Raw genomic sequence first — 20,125 nt, 5'->3', positions numbered from 1 at the left:
CAACTGAAAAAGATAACCCCGATACCTAGATTAAATTTGACAAACTTTTAGGGGGGGGGGTCAAGAGCTTGTTTAATGTCATTTTTTGAGAGACTGTATACGTAGGCATTCTAGATTTATTCATTAGTCAAAAATGAACTGATGAACAATACTCCGAAATATGTTACTTCATGTTCATATTACATAGAAATTGGCGGTTAAAAACATGATTTTTCTTTGTGTTTACCGAAAATCTAATCCCCGGTACACTCTATTAAACAAAGCTATTGATGTGAAGTGTCATTGAAAGAATTTATATCCTGAATTTCATATCTTACCTGTATAGGTAACGTTATCTTTCATTTATGCCATATATCTTGACCGGCTTAATTTTAAGTTGTATATTGAAATGGTTTTAATAAATCAAAAATAAAAAAAAATTCGAAAATATTTGACAAAAATTTACTTTAGAAATATATAATGATGGGTAACGATCCTCAGAGACACATGTCTCTGCTTTCTTTCAATATTTTTATTTTAAGGTTTTTTTTTATTCATATTCCAAAAGATTATGATCGGGATCGGAAAGTCGATCCCAGAATTCCGCGTGAGATTAATTTTGTTATTGGACTTCCTGTTCGAAAGTCGCCATAATATTGTTTTTCCACAGACGTAAGCGAATTTTTGATCGTATTTTATTCGAAGTGAATGTTTATATCTAATTTAACATTGACATTGTGTCATTATCTTTCAGATGGCAAGCGAAGAAACGTCTCCACGAACTCTGTAAGTACTGTCAACAACCACCATATTGCTCACCGGCAATCATCAAAACATCGTGTACCTGTAGTGTAGTGTGTACGATGTGTAAATTTTCCGAGTCTATGACTATGTCTGATCTCTGTTAGAATTATTCTTCAATATATGCAACGAGACCTGAGGCAACGATCATTATCTGCTTGAGAAGTCACTGCAAAAGAACAGACCTTGAACCCATTCGATAGAGAGTTTGGGATTTTCCTGAACAAAACTGAAACTGATGGTCACAGATATATTACAGATATATGATCATATATTCATATTGTATTTTCTTTCAAATCGCTACGAAAATGCTTTGTTATAAATGACTGATATCCTAAAGGGCTTTTATGGGCTATAATTTTAACAACTGAAGCAGGAAGATAATATATCCAGGTACTCTTAAAATAGGTTCACAATGGAACATAAAACTAGCATAGAATCTGCCATTGTATTTGATATGATATGTAATAATCCAGTGATCTTGAAATTCTGGCTGTTAAACATTCGATTTATTTATCAAAATTACATACATTTAAACAAACACAGTGTGTCAGAAATTTCAGAGTAATGGATTGTTTCAAGTCATCAAACATTGGTGTTTTCAGGTAACTCATATGGAAAATATAATGTTTATTATCATAGATTTGTAACAGAGAGAAATATGGTTCAAGCTGGGATTTGAACCTTGGTTCTACGGCATACTCATCCAGCTTTATATTGATTGAGATAATGAGTAAACCCACAAGCCAGAGCTCGTAGGAATGTCATAGATGTATAACTGACTCTACCACATTGTCTCCCTCCTATTGTCACCCCTGACTCTTTAGGAGTGCCAAAATCTGTGGGACAAACTTCTAGAGAAAGTCTCTCTTAACAGCAAGAGAACATCCAGGTCTAAACATGGGCACCAGATGTACCAGAGACAAATACTGCTTTAGCTGGGGTTAGAACCTGGGTCCTTTGGCATACAATTCCAACACTCTACTGATAAAGACAATGGGTAAACCCACTAGCCAGAAGAAGTAGGGATGACATATAGATTGTCCCCCACCATTATAAGAACAATCTTGATAGAACTCTTATCATATGCCTTGATGTTATAATGTTTCACAACTAAGAACAGTCATACAATAGTGTTTATACCGACTACTCTGAACTATCTTTATCAAAAGTACAATAATCATAGCAAAGTGTCACCTAAAGCCTTCAATACTGATCTGTTACAATTACAGTAATTGGTCCATAGTCAGCTCATGCTGGTCTTTCCTTACAAGCACTAATCAAAATCACAAACATTTATGTGATATGTTTACCATGTCAACTCCAGCTTCATCTGCTTCTTTGTTCATCGCACTCCATCAACAAATATGCATGCAAGATATTGTAATGCATGTTTGATGATATTGTCAAAGTGAAGTTTAGATTTCAAGGTTTTAAGAAAATATCTAACCATGAATAAATATTTTGAACTTATACATGTAATGGATATTATCAAATTAGGATTTTAAAAAAATTGTTTTTGCCATTTTAGGCATTAACACACATAGGTTTGTTTATCTTTGCAAAAAAAAAACTTCTGAAAAAGATTTGCTGTTTAAATGTTATATTTGTTTGATCACTTGTTACTGAGTGCATGCAATGTGCTGCTATAAACTAAGTTATGTTGTGTTCAAAGGATATATAGTGTTGCAAATTGGTTAAAAACACAGGAAAGATTGTTCATTTTGAGGACAACAAGGAAGTGAGGAAATAACCAAACTGGTGAATGAATTCTGCCTGTTAGAGGTTACATAATGTCCTGTCTTTGCTGAGTAGAATACTACATGAATGACAGCACACTTCATAATCTTCATTTTTGTTCCAACAAGGAGACATTAAGCCCTTGCAGAAATTCTTGTGGGTACTAGTAAGTTGCTTCGTGATTTAATTCCAGTTTTAAGTGATATTTTTATTTGGTTTTATTATTCCTGTGTTATCCAAATTCTAATTATTGAACTTAACCATGTTTGAACAGTGGATAATGGCAGCACCTAATGGTGTACCACCAACTGTATGCAGGGTTATTTTCATTTATAATTTTGGCCCAATTAGTACTTTATTTTATATTTACCATATTGAAAATTTGTTTTTTATTTAAATTGTGGTGTCATGGATTTTTCAATCAGTCATGTTTTGAATTTGCAGACTGTAAATTGGAAAGGGGGGTGGGGTGAGAAATTTTTCCTGTATACAGTATTGAATTGGTTTATCAGGATTAGGAGTTGTATGGAATAAAGCTTGATCATGCTAATATACAGTTGTGTCTCATTAATCTGGGCGTCTATGTTCCCTTCAAAATTTGGGTGAAGTATCTAGACAACTTAGGCCCTCTTATATTGAATGGAGAATCCAAGAGATTTCCTTCCCTTTTTAAGAAAAGTTAAAAAAAAACTATGTTTCTATAAATGCACATGACATTCTTTCTGGTGGTAATTGGTAAAGTAACAGTTAAAAGAAAGACAACCCCACCTAGTTAAAATAAAAAAACATAGAATAATCCCTCTTTATCATGTTTATGGGTTAATTATTATGATTCTTAATTTCACATGCACTGCATTGCACATTGTAATGTTATGGAGTTGTTCTGTGAATATAACACACTTATAGTAATAATTAGGATATAAGTGCTTTCCTAAGAGATCAAATATTTTGAAACTGTTTAATAAAATAGAATACTATTTAACACAATTGCAATTATCATCATAGTGAAATCAAATTGTACTCATAACCCCCCCCCCCCCCCAAACCCCCTGGACAATGTCATGTTAAATATAGTAAAAATCTATTGTTCATGGAACACATGTACTTGTTAAGTGCAATCAATGTCTATTTTTGATGTAAAAAGTTCAGCTTTAAGCCTTTAACAAAGCTCCAAAGCTCAGGAGTGTCTTGTAGGAAATAAAATTGATTTTTCATGTGTTTTTATTCTCTCTGTGAAATTGAAATTCAGATTTGAATTGTTAGGCTCAGCAAACAAACATTGGGTTTTAGGCATTTCAATCAATATTTCATTTGGCAAATGATAGCATTTTCAAGAGATAAATTGAAATAGTGAAGTGAAATTTGCAGCTTAACACAACGCCTCAATTTAGTACGGATGCTCAGCTTCACAATAAACTCTCAGTGTTGGTAGTTTTTGATTTATCACACCTTCATTGTCTCTTGGTTTTATTGCAAATTTAATGTATAATGTCTCAAAGGCAATTTGTATTTTTTATTTGAGTTTTGTTTTGCAACTTAATATAGACACATCTACTAAAGAAATCAATACCAGTAATCTGTATCAAAGGTCGAAGTTGAAAATTCTTCTGAGAATATTTTCTCTCTCCAAGTTGGTCTCAAACTTGGCCTATTGAAAGACTGTTGATTGAGAGGTCATCAGTGACCTTGAACCAATGTTTGGGATCGAGTTTAAAGGTCAAGTTTTTTCTGGGTGAAATCTTTGGCTAAAGCATATTTTCTCTTTCTTTGACCTAGTTGGATGAAACTTTAGACAACTAGAAAATGATTCCATGCCCCTGTATACATGTACTACATGGAATGAAATCTCATCCTTTAATATAAATTTTGTATGCATAATATTTTACGCAGATTTTTTCACAAGATAAAGCCTATTGATTTCAGTTTTATGATATAGACTGGTATGAAGATGTCAAGTTTGATATGCTGGTGCATGTACTTGCTTTTGAAGTTCTAATTTTGCTTGCCAGTGACACCTGCTTACATTTCAGTCAACCAATTATACAATAGTTACACACTACATGTTTCAGTGGGTCCACTGGGATGCATTGTTGGTAATGTATCCTCCCTTGCGGGAACTTTTAGTCCCTCTCTCTTGCCCAACAAACCATTTGAATCTTGATAAAACAAATTCTTTGAAATAAATAGATTTCATCGCTAAATTTGAAGATTTTTTTTTTAGTGAGGTTTTGTTATGAATGATGTATATTGAGTGTTGCACTTCTTTTCTATTTTTAGGTATGTGGGTAACCTTGACCCAAGTGTGACAGAGACCTTGATCATGGCCTTGTTTGGACAGATTGGACCATGCAAGAGTTGTAAAATCATTCATGAGGTATTACATAAAAAAAATTAATGTATGACAAATATAAGTATGGTTTTTAATGGTGATATAGACCCTAATCACTCCATACAGAAGTTTAAAAAGGTAATTTATCGACCTATATAGTGACGGTTCATAACTTTGAAAGCTAGGGCTCCAAATGTTTATGTTGAATGAATAGAATATGTTTTTGATGTGCTTATCATTACATGGGACAATCATTTTCGTGTCCCAATTTAAAGATGTGCAACCGTTCTCTTGGCCTCAAGACCAAAGAATTGGTATTGTCTTATCTTAAAATTTGAAATCAGTCTAACTTTTGGAATGGTATCAATAAAAGTTTTAACTATCTGTTTGTTATGCCTTGATATTAAAGAAAGTTATGAGCTAGATTCCTGTTTCACCAGGGTACTACGTAATAGCAGGTGATTTACAGATCAAATTGTCAATATTGAAGTATTAAGTCCATAAAATATTCACATCTAGGTGTCAAAAGTTATTTAGAGCACAAAAAATTCAAATAACAGGAGCAAATAGGCTGTAAATTAAGATGTACTGTGGAAAATCGTTGGGGGAAAAAAACTTCACATTTGTCATCAGTGTTTTGTAACAAGGCACATATGGGTAGTTTCAATTTACTTCAAAATGAGATTGAAGTCCATTAATGCACCGACTTTTTCATTAAATATAGAGCTTATCACTGATATCTCAGATATATTAGGACTAATAAATCAATGGGAAGTGTTGCCATCTCGTGTCAATAACAGTGCTGAGATTCCCTTCCTGTTGTGTTAACGATATTGAGACGTTTTGTAATGTTTTGTCAATTTTTTTTTTACTTGTTGCCAATTTTTGCAAAATATATACCGGTATCTGCAAATACATCAAAAAAGATTTTTTTCTTCAGGAAATTCACTATGATAAATATCAACTTTTTATTCGTAATTTTAGTCAATAAAATTTGCTAGTTGTCCATATCATGAACTGTTTGAGCTTCCAATGTTGCGCATTTATATCATGGGATCAATTTACTTATGTATATTTTATGGTGTTGAATATTTTAAAAATTTCAAATTTGTTCGCAAATCTGTTATCACTGGGAATTCAGATGTACTTTACACAATAATTTACCTTTGCTGCAGTACATTTACCTGCACACAAACTTTTCACAGGGTAAAATCTACATGAACAGATTGTACAAGGCTATCTTATGTGTTCCATTTTCTCCTAATTTAAAAACCAAATTATACTAAACAACATGGTAACATGATAAACATTTTTTTGCATTGAAATTTTTTTAAATGCTTACAGTGCTACATTGCTGCATGCATGTAAACAGAAAACTTAAGCTGCAGTTTTGAGCCATTTGTACTTGTTTTTAAAGTTGCAAATTAGACCACTGAAATTGGAACTAGACTCGAGGCTCAATAAGGTAGATTATGGGTATTTTAGGACAGTTAAAATTTTCAGAACAATGAAACCTCTAATAACTGCCTGGCGGAATACTCTCCATTTTTTCTGTTGGTGACGGTAATTGAATGTAATTAGTTGTCATGAGTCACATTGTACAAGTTGGCTGTTATACGGTGGAGTGTTAGGACAGCAGGGTGCAGTGTTAGGTACATGTATTGAGTGTATGGCTGGGATCAATATAGAAGACATACTGGGCCTCACCCAGGGGCTCAACCCCCAGTACACCATGTACCCTATCACAGATATAGGTCAGCTGGCCGCTGGGTGTGATCTAATACAGGTGACTCCCCCATTTCACCAGAACACATAATGTGTTCTTTTGGTATTCCTTGCCATATTGGTTTTTTTAAAAGCTTGCAAATTAGATTTCTTTCTTTTTAAGTTTTAGTGGAAGTTTATGTGTGGTCTGTCAACAATGGTTATGTAACTTATTTGTTTCCTTGTAACTTTATTTTTTTTCTATTTTCAGACCACACCTGGCATGAGAGATCCTAATGAAGTAAGTCACTGTTTGTCTTTACTTTCAAATATCAGACTTATATTAATTGTTAATTAAGAAACTTCTGAAAATCTTGGGTATAGATCGAGGTACATGTACTCCCACCCACCCCCTCCTAAACTAAGAATGCATGAAGTCATTGATTTATATACCATATTTCTTGATAGACATTGACCAATTTATGAAAGTTAAGATGGTTTGTAGATCACAGTTTAAAAAATTAATGAAAGTTTAGTATTATACATGAATATGATCTGAATAAATAGAAGTTAGTCATGTACAGTTTACTAATGTTCTCGTCAATCGATTGACTTGCTATGATGATATCGCCTTAAGGTGTTTGCATAACTCGCCCCGTATACCGATTTACTCAATATGAGATCAGAATAGACATAGATGACAAAATACATTTATACTTGATTTAAACAGAAGTGATAACTGAAATGATACGTCTAGAAAAAACAGCATGTTAATCCTTCTTGAAAAATCCCTTGTTAAATGACACCAAAAAGTGAAACATATTACGATGGATAAGTCTTAAATGGACATTTTATTATGTTAAAACACTGTCTTAACTCCTTATACTCTGTATTTGCATGGACATCTGTTGCTTTATCACTATACATGAATTGGTCGGCATCATTTCATGGCTTATGTACATTAATCGCCACTGTCTGGATTTTGCTCAATGATTTTCTTCATATTTTCCAGGAAGCAAGATACGGGCCAGGGTATGAGGTATTGTGAATTTACTTACGTTTCGTTTGATACGTACCTAACTTATGCTGAACATAGTTGCTCTAATTTGTCACCTACAAGTGGAAAAAAAGGAAATGCTAAGCATCATTGATAAAACAAAGGAAAAATTACAAAACCAATTCATCAAATGGCAAAATGCAATCATTTGTAGTGTGCATTTTTAAAAGTGATAAATTTAAAAGCCAAATAATGAGAGACAAAATGATGGTAAAGCAATGTGGACTTTATTGGACAAAAATTCAAACCAACTGTGGATATGAATCTATTTTAAAGATAATTTCAAAGGATGTCATAAATGAAAAATCTGTTTAATGATATCCTATTACTGTATTATTTGTATAGACATGAGTTGGTTGTTACGATTAAGTGATCAAGTTATATGATATATGTTTCCAGAATCTAAACCCTTCTAAACCCATCATATTTAATATACATTTATGAAAAGTCCACTCTTCTCTGTATGTGACTTGATGGTTAAAACCAGGAACTAAAGGATGCCATCAAGTGTTCCCAATTGTGTACATTGTACAATGCAATACAGGAGGGAGGAGTCGAATAAGTCGCTTGAGGAGTGGTAGTTTGCTTCCAAACATATCATCTATATATATAGGACAAATGCTTCTCTTTTTGGGGGGAAGAAACACTAGGGAAGTACAAACTAGTAATTTGTGAGCAACAGTACTTGGTTGTGCCTTAGTTTTTCATGAAATCCACAACAAAATGTACTGCTCTATGTCAGGTGCCTAGCTATCTGAAGTGAGCATTGACTTGTTGACCATTTGTGCATAGATAGTGTCTATCAGGTGCTCCCTTAAGGAGCGCCTTGTGTTCAGACAAGAGAACTGAGGAGACTTGATTTGGCTTTTACAGCCGGGTGGTGCAGCGGGACCAGGGAACGAGGAATCCCAGTGATTTCCAAAGTTCCAGCTTTGTCTGTTCATGTGAGATGTATTTATTTTACTCTTGTATCATAATCATATTAACTGTGTGTATTGTTCAGTAACCCAGCTGAGGCAGAGGCTTGAGGCAGGTTAGACCTTTTTATCACATTTTCGTACCTCTTGACCCAATTTCTGTCAGAAGTTGGTTATACTGGACCTAAGACTGAAAGTGTACACCTCGCATTGCTATGTCACACGACTTCCAACTGTTTTATGATCTGGATTTCCCATCAAGTTTCTGATTTAATTGTAGCTAAAACTTGCCCCTATATAGAATAAAACAATCCTTAAGTCAGAGCTATGTTCTGCCCTTTGGGTGCTGTAAAAGGGAGGTAAGCCAATTTTATTTTTACTGAGATAAAAAACAAAAAAAACAAAACCTCAACTGGGGAAAAAGCAGGAAAAGAAAAAGTTCATGGAAGGTACCATTTTTCTTCTTCTCTGTGTTATAGAATTATTAACCTTCTGTAGTATTATCTAAGTTTTACAACGTGTATAAGTGTTAATCCTTCATTTGATTCTTAAGGAGAATGACCTTTGACCTCTTTTTTATATTCCTCCCTCAATGAAGAGTTCCAGTATGGAGTCGGTGGAAGTAAGTGACTTTTTACCACATAGCTTGTCTCACAGATGTGTTAAACAATTCACAGTTGAGGTTGGAAGAAGCTATACAAAATTGTAAATGGGGTTAGGGGGTAGAGTTTAAAAAAAAATTAAGAAAATAGAACAGTTAACAAACAAACCAATGAATAATCTCTCAAAAAGACCAGAAAGATAGGTGAACTAAACTTGGAGGGAGGGATTTGATAAATCAGAGCCCCCCAGAGCTCTTGCCCATTTAGCAGTAGACATTGCTTGTGTTGCTGTTTTTAAGATTCTAACTTGATCTGTTCACTCTTTAAGGGGCCAGTGGATCCATACTGCTTCGTGGAATTCTACGACCATGGTTCAGCTGCCGCTGCCCTTGCTGCCATGAATAAGAGAATGTGCCTAGGAAGAGTAAGTTGTATATTTGTCTGTCTGTGTTATGTGTCATATAGGTCGTGGTTTCTTATGAAAAATGCTTGAAGCTTGGGAAGAGCTGACTATGGTTGTGAAAGGTTAGTTATAGTAAGCAGGTAAGTTACAGCAACACCATTTTACTTTCAGCACTTACTGTACATTAGATGATATTTTAAAAAAAAAAAAAGTGTGTTTTAGACAGTTTGTACTTTGTAAGGGCCTCTACAATGCCTTGGAAACCAATAGGTAGATAGATATGGGAAATAAATGTATTGCTATAACTCATTAAAAATCAGCCCAATGTTTATAAAGCTTGCTATGAAAAGAACCATGATGCAAAGTTGCAAACATTTTTATCAGCAGGCAATTATAAACTTTATACAGTATATCTACTACATATCATTGAGAGATGAGTGTGAATACTTGATCAGATGTAATGGAAAACAATCATATAAAAAACACAAAATCATGAATATGAAAAATCCTATAATACTTTCTATAAAAGAATGTTTTATTGTAACACTAAATTCTATAAAAAGAATATTATTGTAACATTAAATTCTATAGCATTATACGAAACATACTGCTTTAAGATTATATGGTGAAGCAGAAAGTAGTAAAACTCGAAACTGTAGATTTGGATGACACAGTTGGAATATTAATCCTATAAAATGTTTATATCTCATCAGCTCTTTTTATAGGCAGTAAATGTCACGATGTAAAAAATGCGCAGCATACGTAAGGAATATAATACTTTGAAAATATGCTTATGTCATCTACTGACTTTTGCTGCACCAAGTCAGACACTGATGGGATGCAACTGCATTCACTGAAGTGCACAGTAAATCATCATTTGCGATTAAAAATAAATGAACAGAGAGACACGATTGAGGGTCGTAAATGGAGATGAAAGTTGCTTTGCAAAATACTTTTGGCTTCAATAAATTAAACAGCTATTACCAAATCCCACCAGGACTCGTTTCAGACATCAATTTCATTGTAAGATAATTTGTTGCAAAAGGCTGTTAATGAATAAAACAATCATATATATATATATACTTGTCCATATTGATTTGGTTCTCGTGTCTGAATGTCACAGCTGCATATTTGTCCCCTTTTATTTCCTCTTGTATTTCTATTTATTTTGGTAATTGGGTTAAATAGGATTGCTATACTTTAAGAGACAAAGAATTATTCTGATTTCCAGGTATATCTAATATCATAGGTAATATTGAAGTACGATATCCCATGATTCACCTAGGGAAAAACTATGTCCAAATCCTATAGGGATGTATAATATGCACCCCTTTCTCACTGTAAAAAATGCTTGGAAAAAAGTGTGTATTATATTCACCGGATTACGGTAACCGTTTATCGATCCATTTTCTGAGTTGAAATTGCAAAAAGAGAATTTTCACTAGATTCTATCTCTCAAATATAGTGGGAATCGGAGTTACCTCTCTTACTTCTGTTCATTGGACAAAGTTTGAACTTCTTACCTTTTATATTGGCTGATAATTTTTATATTGGTGTTATGAATAAATCAGCTTTCATTTTCCACTAATTTGATTTTTACATGCATATTGATAATCATTTCCATTGATTGGGTTTTAATGAGTGGATGGCAGAGACAATAAGTAATTACAATTTCCCTAATTTTTCATCAGCAAGGAATGGCTAATTTTGAATTTATTGGAATCTTGGGAAATATGCTGGGGACGTCATCAAGAATCACAGTGTCATTAATAACCATTCATTCAAACTTTCCCAAGACTTGCCAGGGTCCCTGTCAACTGCAGAGATCCCTTGAGGATACAGTTGCTCTCATATTCAAATTCCTGTAGAAAATGTGCAGTATGTTTTGCTCATTGTATCTTAGGGGAGGGAGATCAATATAAGGAGAAGAAGAAAGAATTGTTATCCCAGGAAATAACACAGGATTTTCCTAGTATTTTTTTCTTTCTGTGCCGAGATCAATAAATCTTAATCCCTCCTTTTAAATCAACACCTTATAAACTAATTCTACCTCCAGGCGTTTTAGTCAAGAATAAGAAAGCAACTCACTGATGAAGAAGGGCCAGTAATGTGATTTAGGAAATGCCAGGTTCAGTGGTCAGAAGCGGCCAAAGGCAGGGGATGATCAGTTCATTGATGGGCTTACCATATTCTTTTTGCAAGTCCCAAGAAAGAGAAGAGCAAGACTTGATTGATGATTTAGAAAATGATATTGGACATTATTTGGTAAATCACAGTCAACAGTTTATTTGCTGCATTGCTAAATCCAAAACACGCTCACACTGAATAAGCTGTAATTCTTCTGCCACAAGTCTTTGGTACATATGAGATATTGCAGATTCCATATTAAATACGAGGAATTATTATCAAAGTAAAATATTGAGAACCAACCTTCGCAGATCTTAAAATATCGCTTCTATTTTTCAGACAGTTTTGGACTTCTGTTTAAAGAGAAAATGTGGCACACTACTGATTTTGGCGCTTTTGGTGCAACTGCCCCTGAGCACCAAAATTAATAGTGAGCCAAAATTTTTCCATATGTATTATTATTTTTCAAGTTACCGAACAAAAACTTCAGTCCCTTTTAATACAAGAATTGTGTACTTATGTGATTTTAGACAGGACGTCGATTCTGTTTGTTAACACAATTACACAGATAATATATACATGTAGAGAACATATGTAAGAAATCTAGTACATTATGTCGAAACATAATTTATTTCAATTTCATAGCTTATAAGTACCTATTAATGGCACCTTCAAAACTGGGCTTTTCCCCGTGTCATTTCCATTTAGCGCCTCGAGGTTAAAAATGTTTTCAAGTGTGGCGATAGTCCACATTTGCAATGCATAATTGATTAATTTCTGGCTCTCTAATTAGCAGGTATAAAAGTAATAAGATGATACCCATGATTTTGTTATTCTATTGTGAAATAACTGCAAAGAAGATTCGCTCATGGTGAACGAAATTAGAGCATTAGATTTCCCTTACTTTTGGTTTCGGAACTTTTCTTTCGTTATCCCATTCGCTATGTTAAATCCAAAGTTTGATAACTGAAACTTGTTTACCAACAAAAATTACACCCCATCACCAATAAATGATTTTTTAAAAATTTATCTATTTGATCTGAACAAAAGTAAGTGTATAATTCCACTGTATTCGCTAGATAGAAATCAAATTTGTTGTGTCCATGTGCTTTAGTGAACTTGAAATTGAAATTTTGGTGTTCCCATCATTGATAAAAAAGAACATACATATTTTGTTTAGCCTTTTTAAAATAAAACGTACATGCGCTAAAATTTAATTGCACTAAGTATTGGCACCTGCATTTGCGCTAAAATATGCAAGCACCAAACTTTCTCATTTTACAGTATATCAATCTCATTACAATTATATGTTCTGAATCCGCTACGGCTTCCTATTTCAGAACATTTAATTTTATATAGATTGGAACTCTATTTAATTATAACAAAAAATTGGTCCCTACAATTTTATATTCTTGCAATTTAATTGATATAAAACAGCAGAATCACAGAATTAAGTACTCGCATAAGATAAGGAATTCACAGTACTTTTTTTCACCAATAATAAATTCAAGGAAAGTCTATTGAATAAAAGATTTCAAGGAAAGACATATAAAGTGTTTATAGAGCCTTAAACTAGCATGTGCTCCACTGGGAGCTCATAAAGTAAGAATTCTCTCAAACTATTGTGTGCTTTTGTAAATATTTTATGGCAAAGAGAGAAATTCAGCGAATTAAACAATTGATATGAGAAAAGAGATGGAAAAAAATAAAAGATTAAGAAGTAAATGGAAAATATGAGTGGTCCTAGCGTAGACAAGCATTTGTCTGGATAGGGATAGATCCACTCTCCGGGGTGCTTTATATAAGGCTCCTGGTGAATTGAGAAGGTGAGAAATTTGTATGAACTGTGATCACAGGAAATGGATTGATCACAGTGGAGGTTCCTGATAAATGGGGGATCTGCCAGGAATGGCAGCTTGGACAGTTTCCATAAAGTTTCCTCCTTTTTTATCTGTTTGAATCTGACATTTCAACTGGGCCCAGTGGCATAACAAACGCGGCCTCTCAAGGGACTGAGGGGTGCTCTATCATCCTGCCATAATTACGGACATAGCCATACTTCTCTGACGATTTCTTGAAGCTAAAGAAGTGTGTCTGCAGTTGAATTCACTTATCTTTCTGGCTTCCCCTGTAATTAGAATTTAATACCTTGAGTATATTTTTTGTAATTGAAGTGTCAGAACCTATAATGTGAAACGGAAAGTCACTTTTCATTGCAAAACTCGTTTGATTTTAATTAATGAGAGGTTGGGTCTGTGTTAATGAGGAATCGGATATAGTTCACAGGGGTAATAAAAAATAGCAAAAACTCTGATGAAATAAAGAGAAGAACTAATATTGAAACACACCATAGTTCTATGGTACAATAATAATTACTCTATAAATCATTCACTGTTGTTTCTCTTTCAATATGGGAGGCTTCTTATTGCTGCCTTTTTTCATATGGAGAGACATAAAATTAAGTGTATATTATCAAACCTTGGATATATTTGGCAGCAGATATTAGTCTGAAGCTGTATGGGGTCCCAAAACATTGACCAATATCTACTAACTAATCAATTGTTGGAGCTACAGTACTTCATTCAAGAAATATTCAAAGCAAGTTAAGATTTATGGTATTATCATCTAGAAGTGGAAAAATAAATATAGAATGATGAAATTAATGAATGTGTATATCAATTCAAGAAATATTCAGAGCTTTTAACTTCAACAAATAATCATCTTGAAAGCAAATAAAATGATTAAAACATAGGCAGTTTATGAAAACACTAATTTTTGAAAATCTCTTTAAGATATAGCAGATTATACGTAAAGGTTCAATAGCAAAATAAAATATTTTAAATGATATAGGATAGTGCAACTTTATTGTATGTTACAGTAAAACTTTTTTAGTACGAACACGGGTGTAGCAAATTCTTGGATATAGCAAAGTTTTTTTGAGTCCCCAGTAAAATTCTTAACAAATCTTTGCAAAATTTTACGGTTATAACAAATTCGAATACAATGAATTTATGGATATAGCGAATTCATTTAGACTCCCATAGAGGTGAATAATAACAAAATTTAACACTTTTATAACGAATTTCTTCACAATTAAAAAAGTTTGCACTACCATTTAACATGATAATTTGAATGAATTTATTTTCATAAATATTTTTCAATTCACAATTCGATTATTAAAGGTATCAAAGTAATGCATTTTTATTTTAAGCCAAGCAATTAACAAAAATTATTGTCTGGTGAAAGAAAATGTGTAGATAGTGAATTCGCTATAGTTATTATTATGAATTTATTATATCAGTATAACGAATTACGGATATACTGAAGTAAATCCATTGGTCCCTCGGGGTTCGCTATAGCCGAGTTTTACTGTAGTATGTATTCATAACAAAATTGTTTCTTTATGGATGACAATTAAGTTGAACATTTTATACTGGTAGGTGTCAGTAATTACATAGGCATGCACTTGATTTGAATGTTCAAAGAATATCCAGTTTCTTAATTCTGTATAGAACTAAAGTGTTCTCTCTGGAGATATTTTGAATTTTAAGCCCACATCTTATTTAGGAATAATGGACAAAATGTACTTTGTACTATAAATTATTAGAATCAAAGGGGAGTTAGTCCAAAAGGCTGATATGATAGCTGTGGTGTGACTTTAAAATGAAAAGAAAAATACATTTAATATTTCTTATGATCTTGTTTCTAGCTTGAAGTCATTTATACATTCTGAATTTGCTGAGAAAATGATATAAAATGCACTCTTGGCATGCCATCATTAGGGAAATATGGCCTTTGGCATAGCCATTTATGAATGAATAAATGATTCAAAATTCCCTAGATATTGAAAAAATCGTCCATGTATTTCAACATGAATTGATTGTCTATTGCAGAATTTCAAAATATTAAAAATTCTAAGTTACTACAACCTATTTTATTTTGTAGATTTATTTGATGAAAAACTTTTGTAATGGCTCATCTTTTTATCAAAATATCTATGACAAAAATGATTTAGGTGCAGATGAATTTAAGTGGTTCATGCAGGTATGAAGGTAGTTAGCCTTGCAGAAAAAAATCAGTCAGTCATGGTTTTTTTTGTGCAACTTCTTTTAAACCAATGCACAGAATTTAATGAAACTTTGTAATTATAAGGAGATGATGTGAGGATATGCATATTTGCAGGAAAATACCATTCTTTTATTTTCCCAGAAATTTTGCCTTCATATAATTAAAGAATTTTCGCCTTTATTTATTGTATTATATGTACTGCAATAGTTTGTCAGTGCAACTCCCCTTAAACTGCTGAACAGAATTTCATCAAATAATAAGACCATGATGTTATAAAATGCATATTTGCAACAAATTTCCATTCCTTCATCTTTTCATTTTGTTTTTAATTAGAACGCCTTGTGTAAATGTGCATATTTACAGGAATATTGTAGTCTTTTCAAGTATTTTGTCACTTTTAAAGTCCTAAGCAAATCTTCAGTATACTTCTGAAACAATTTTTCAGTGCAACTTCTCTAAAACCAGGGAATAGAATTTCATCAAATTTTGTGGTTGATATTTAAAGACAGAAATATATATAGATGTGTAAATTTGCTGGAAGATTTTTCTAAAAGTTATCCTGATTTATTTGAATTATATTGTGTATTTAATGCGTCCAGTGGCATTGCAAAGAATGAAGAAGAGTTACTAAATATGAAAAACAGTAACGAAAAATGCATTTCTAAGCCAAAGATAAAAACATTTTTAACATGGATGGTCTAATGGGGTGAAAGGTCACTTTGAAAAACAAAGCTGTTATATTGATGGCGTGATATTAATTGTTGGGACAGTTTGACGGGGCCAGGCTGTTGTGGTGTAGGATAGATACCCATGGAACATCAATCACCACAGCCCTGTGATAACCATTGACCGGTAATTATTGACACATTTGACAGCTCATAATGAGTGAGATCATCGGTAAATGAATAGGGATCCTCGGAGCTCCGTAGATTCCACCGGAAATCGGGAGCATGTAGACTGTAACCCGATCATGTGAAGCCCCGATAAAATGGCTGATAAAGCGGTCCCAAGCTTTGGTCCAGCCCCAGCGTCACTGCCGATAATTGTCTCCTGTTAATGCATTTATTTCAGTTATCAATTTCCAATAATGGTGAAAAGATTCATGATATTTGTGGAGGAAAAAACCAGCAGAATTTTTTTTTCGCCATGGTTTTTCCCTGGTATCAAATGACTGAGTCCTATTACCTGTCAGTCCTCTGTTTGATTTTGCCATGCTTTTAAATATCCATTTGTTTTGTATGTAGATAGAGGAAAGATTTATCCGATGCACACCCTTTCTTTTCTCTGAAATATATCTTCCTCTAATTATCATAAACAGATGCTTGCCTTTTGTTACCATTGATATGCTTCAAGTTTTTAGTTGTAAATCCTTTAGTTCAGTTTACTGAAGAGACTATTCTTTAGATCTTAATAAGTTACCATTACTCTTAATCCATAGTATAGTCTTTGAAATGAGAATCATTCTCTTTCTCTCTCTCTCTCTCTCTCTCTCTCTCTCTCTCTCTCTCTCTCTCTGATAATGAAGAATCTTCTTTTTGCTAGAAAAAATGTCAAATGAAGAGGTTTTAGAAAAAAATCAAGTGATGCAATATTGCACTTGAGTCTATTATCTCAGTTTCAATAGCAAACAGGTACTTGGTGATACTTTCAGAATCACTTTAAGTTACTACCCTTTCAGCAGCCACACTATGCCCATGGGCCTGGGGACCTTTCCTTTTGTTAATTACAAATATAGATAATTGGTCTGAAAACAAAAACAAGTGTTTAATTATTAATGTCATTAATCAGCAATCTCTATATAACACCTCTGCACATCCTATTTTTCAGCTGGCAACAGTTTTCATTTGTTCATATATAGAAAAGCAATGGTTAAATAGCTATTGCATAAAATCTTGATTTTACATCCTTAACCAATATTTCATCCTCATTGTCAACATGAATAAGCTTTCAAAATTGTTTGCAAGTAGTGTAAAGAAAGTTTTGGCGTGTGGTTCTGAGATGAATATAAGCACGGTAAATAGATTTTGGGTGTATTTGGTGCTTTTTAAGATTACGAAAGAAACCGCTTATTTTCTAAAAAATTTCTTAGTAGACCCAATTCCAATGAAAAGTTATTGAAATATTTCTGGTTATATAGTTGGAGAAACTGACGTAGGGCGACAAATAAGCTTTATCTTCCATTTTAGTGCATTGTTGGCAGTGACGCCTTTATTTGTGTGGAGGTCCTGAAATATATTAGCGGCAAGCATGTACTGGCATGCTTTGGTCTTGTCAGATGCCTTTCACTTTGAATGATGATGAAGGATATTGTATTCCTCCCGTAGGATCCTTTGTTATGTGACAGTGGTCTATTTTATATAAACACCACTTTTATTGTGAAGCGATTGAAAGAGTTCTTTAAACCTATTTGATTTGTTTGAATTCAGCGTGTAAAATTTACATGTCTAAAATTCTTGCATCACAGCACAACATTTTGTAGTTATATGATTCCGGTGGGATATCTAGAACGTGGTAGCATGGCTTGAACAAAAACCTATATTTATTGCTTCTCTTTTCAGCATCTTATAAACAATTCATGACTTTTGATGGTGAAATTTCAAGTGCCTATGGATTTACTGCAAACATTACATTGTTAGGAGAAATGAATAATAAATGCTTTAGTCTAAAACTTCCTTGCAAATATTGGTTGCTGTGCACTGTGGCAGCTTCACAATTACTCTAATAATGATTCTTCCTAGCACTACCCTATTATTTTATTTTTTTCTGCGTTCTTCCATAAGAGAAACAAAGGCTTTCAGAATCATATTGGAGGAAGGACGAAAAAAAAAAGTGCTGCTGTAAATTATTCATTGTTGTGCATAGATATGAATTCCTGTCATCTGAATCAATATTTCAATTCAAAACCAAATCATAGTCCTCTTGATAAGATTCTACAGTGCCATTTCCTGCTGCTAGATCTGAGCAGTGGTTGGTAGTGGATTATGATATTGTGTTTACTCGCTGTATTGCTTGTGATGAGTTTAGAATCAACAGTAAATAAAGGCTTCCAGTTTGACGGATGAAAACAATGTCACTTCACTAAATGTATAACAACCCATTTGAAAAAGACCAATTACTGATTCAGCCGAACAATGGAAATTTCCCACACATGGAAATACCTCAACACTTAACCATTTACTGCATTAAGTAAAGTAGAAGAGAATTTCAATATCTGATTTTAAAACATGCCCTGTTGTTGTTTGGATTCAATCAGACAATGAATTCTATAAAAATATATTCAAAACTTGTTATTTCAAGCTAGAACAAATTTCTAAATAAATGATGATTTGAGGTTGTGAGGTAAATTGCATACAAAAACCGTACAATGTGTTTGAGAAGAATCTTGCTTCAATATCAACAGCATTCTAGAAACCAGTGCTCAAGGTTCTATAGTATATTACAACTGGAAATTTTCATGTAAAAAGCATTCTTAATAAAGAATGAGAGAGATATCATATATATGTTAACATTTTGAAACGGTTAGAAAGTATGTATATTGATGATTGTGGTTTGAAATTAAAACAATTAACAATATCAAGGAAAATTGGTAGACTTCATTGCATCTTCTACAGTTCTCCACTTACTGTGGAGACATCAGATCTCACGTTCATTACCAGTGTTCGTTACGTGCAATTACTAAATAAAACTGAGAACAGAAAAAGAAAATGGTTCTGAAAAGTGCTCAGGGCTAGGTATTATAGATATGATGTTCACAGAAGAAATTTGATAGGAGAAACTGCGTACTTCTTACTCATTGTTTTGCATCATCATCATCTGGAATCCTGTGCATCTGTCTAAGATGTTTCTGAATTGTATTTATAATGGTATTTAAAAACCTATGTCTTTTGACTTAAGAGTGAAATTATGAAATTGGACTATAGAAGGGTGATGACAGTTCTGGGGAAAGCGTAGATTTTATCCAGTAAAAATTAAAAAAAAAACATATCCAGAAAAGAGACCCTAGAAAATGAATTATTAAAATGCCAATGAAAGGAGTTGTTTTACTAGGAATTTGAAACTGTTGTGTTTTAATGCTTTTTGATATTGACACAATGTTACAGCCTGGAAATGTCAATTTAGTATTTTCATAATCAATATCAGGTATTATCTCTTGACAAGTGTTCCCGTCGTAGGGTCAGGTGGACAATGTGACAGCTGTGAAGGCATACAGTGTCCAAACAGTCACATCTTGTTGACATAGTCTGACTGGTAAAAAAAAAAGAGAAGTCGGGAGTAGAGAGAGATTAGGGTGCCCTATCCATTGTTGGATTTTGTTTAGACCAATTACCTCTGTCCACACAGGTACTCTGACGGTAAACTGTCAAATCCCTCCAGGCATGGCCGGCCTTTATTGAACAT

General features: G+C 33.3%; 1 protein-coding gene across 8 annotated transcripts in view; it reads left to right on the top strand.

Moving 5' to 3' along the window:
* Positions 1 to 575: 575 nt before the first annotated feature.
* LOC128181714 (nucleolysin TIAR-like) overlaps positions 576 to 20,125 on the top strand; it is a 49,168-nt gene continuing 29,618 nt past the window's right edge. Inside the window, exons 1-7 of one of the 8 annotated variants that reach the window (XM_052850214.1) lie at positions 576 to 651; positions 734 to 765; positions 4,798 to 4,894; positions 6,825 to 6,854; positions 7,566 to 7,592; positions 9,126 to 9,149; positions 9,458 to 9,553. In XM_052850214.1, the coding sequence (XP_052706174.1) occupies positions 734 to 765; positions 4,798 to 4,894; positions 6,825 to 6,854; positions 7,566 to 7,592; positions 9,126 to 9,149; positions 9,458 to 9,553 (306 nt within the window). In that variant the 5' untranslated portion in view covers positions 576 to 651. Of the gene's footprint in view, positions 652 to 733; positions 766 to 2,473; positions 2,687 to 4,797; positions 4,895 to 6,496; positions 6,636 to 6,824; positions 6,855 to 7,565; positions 7,593 to 7,633; positions 8,555 to 9,125; positions 9,150 to 9,457; positions 9,554 to 20,125 lie in introns of those variants that run through there. The other 7 variants (XM_052850219.1, XM_052850220.1, XM_052850216.1 and 4 more) reach the window with 7 other exon arrangements.

The sequence above is a fragment of the Crassostrea angulata genome, chromosome 4 (assembly GCF_025612915.1).
Source record: "Crassostrea angulata isolate pt1a10 chromosome 4, ASM2561291v2, whole genome shotgun sequence".
Lineage (NCBI taxonomy): Eukaryota > Metazoa > Mollusca > Bivalvia > Ostreida > Ostreidae > Magallana > Magallana angulata.
This window is presented reverse-complemented; position numbering and strand designations above follow the sequence as displayed.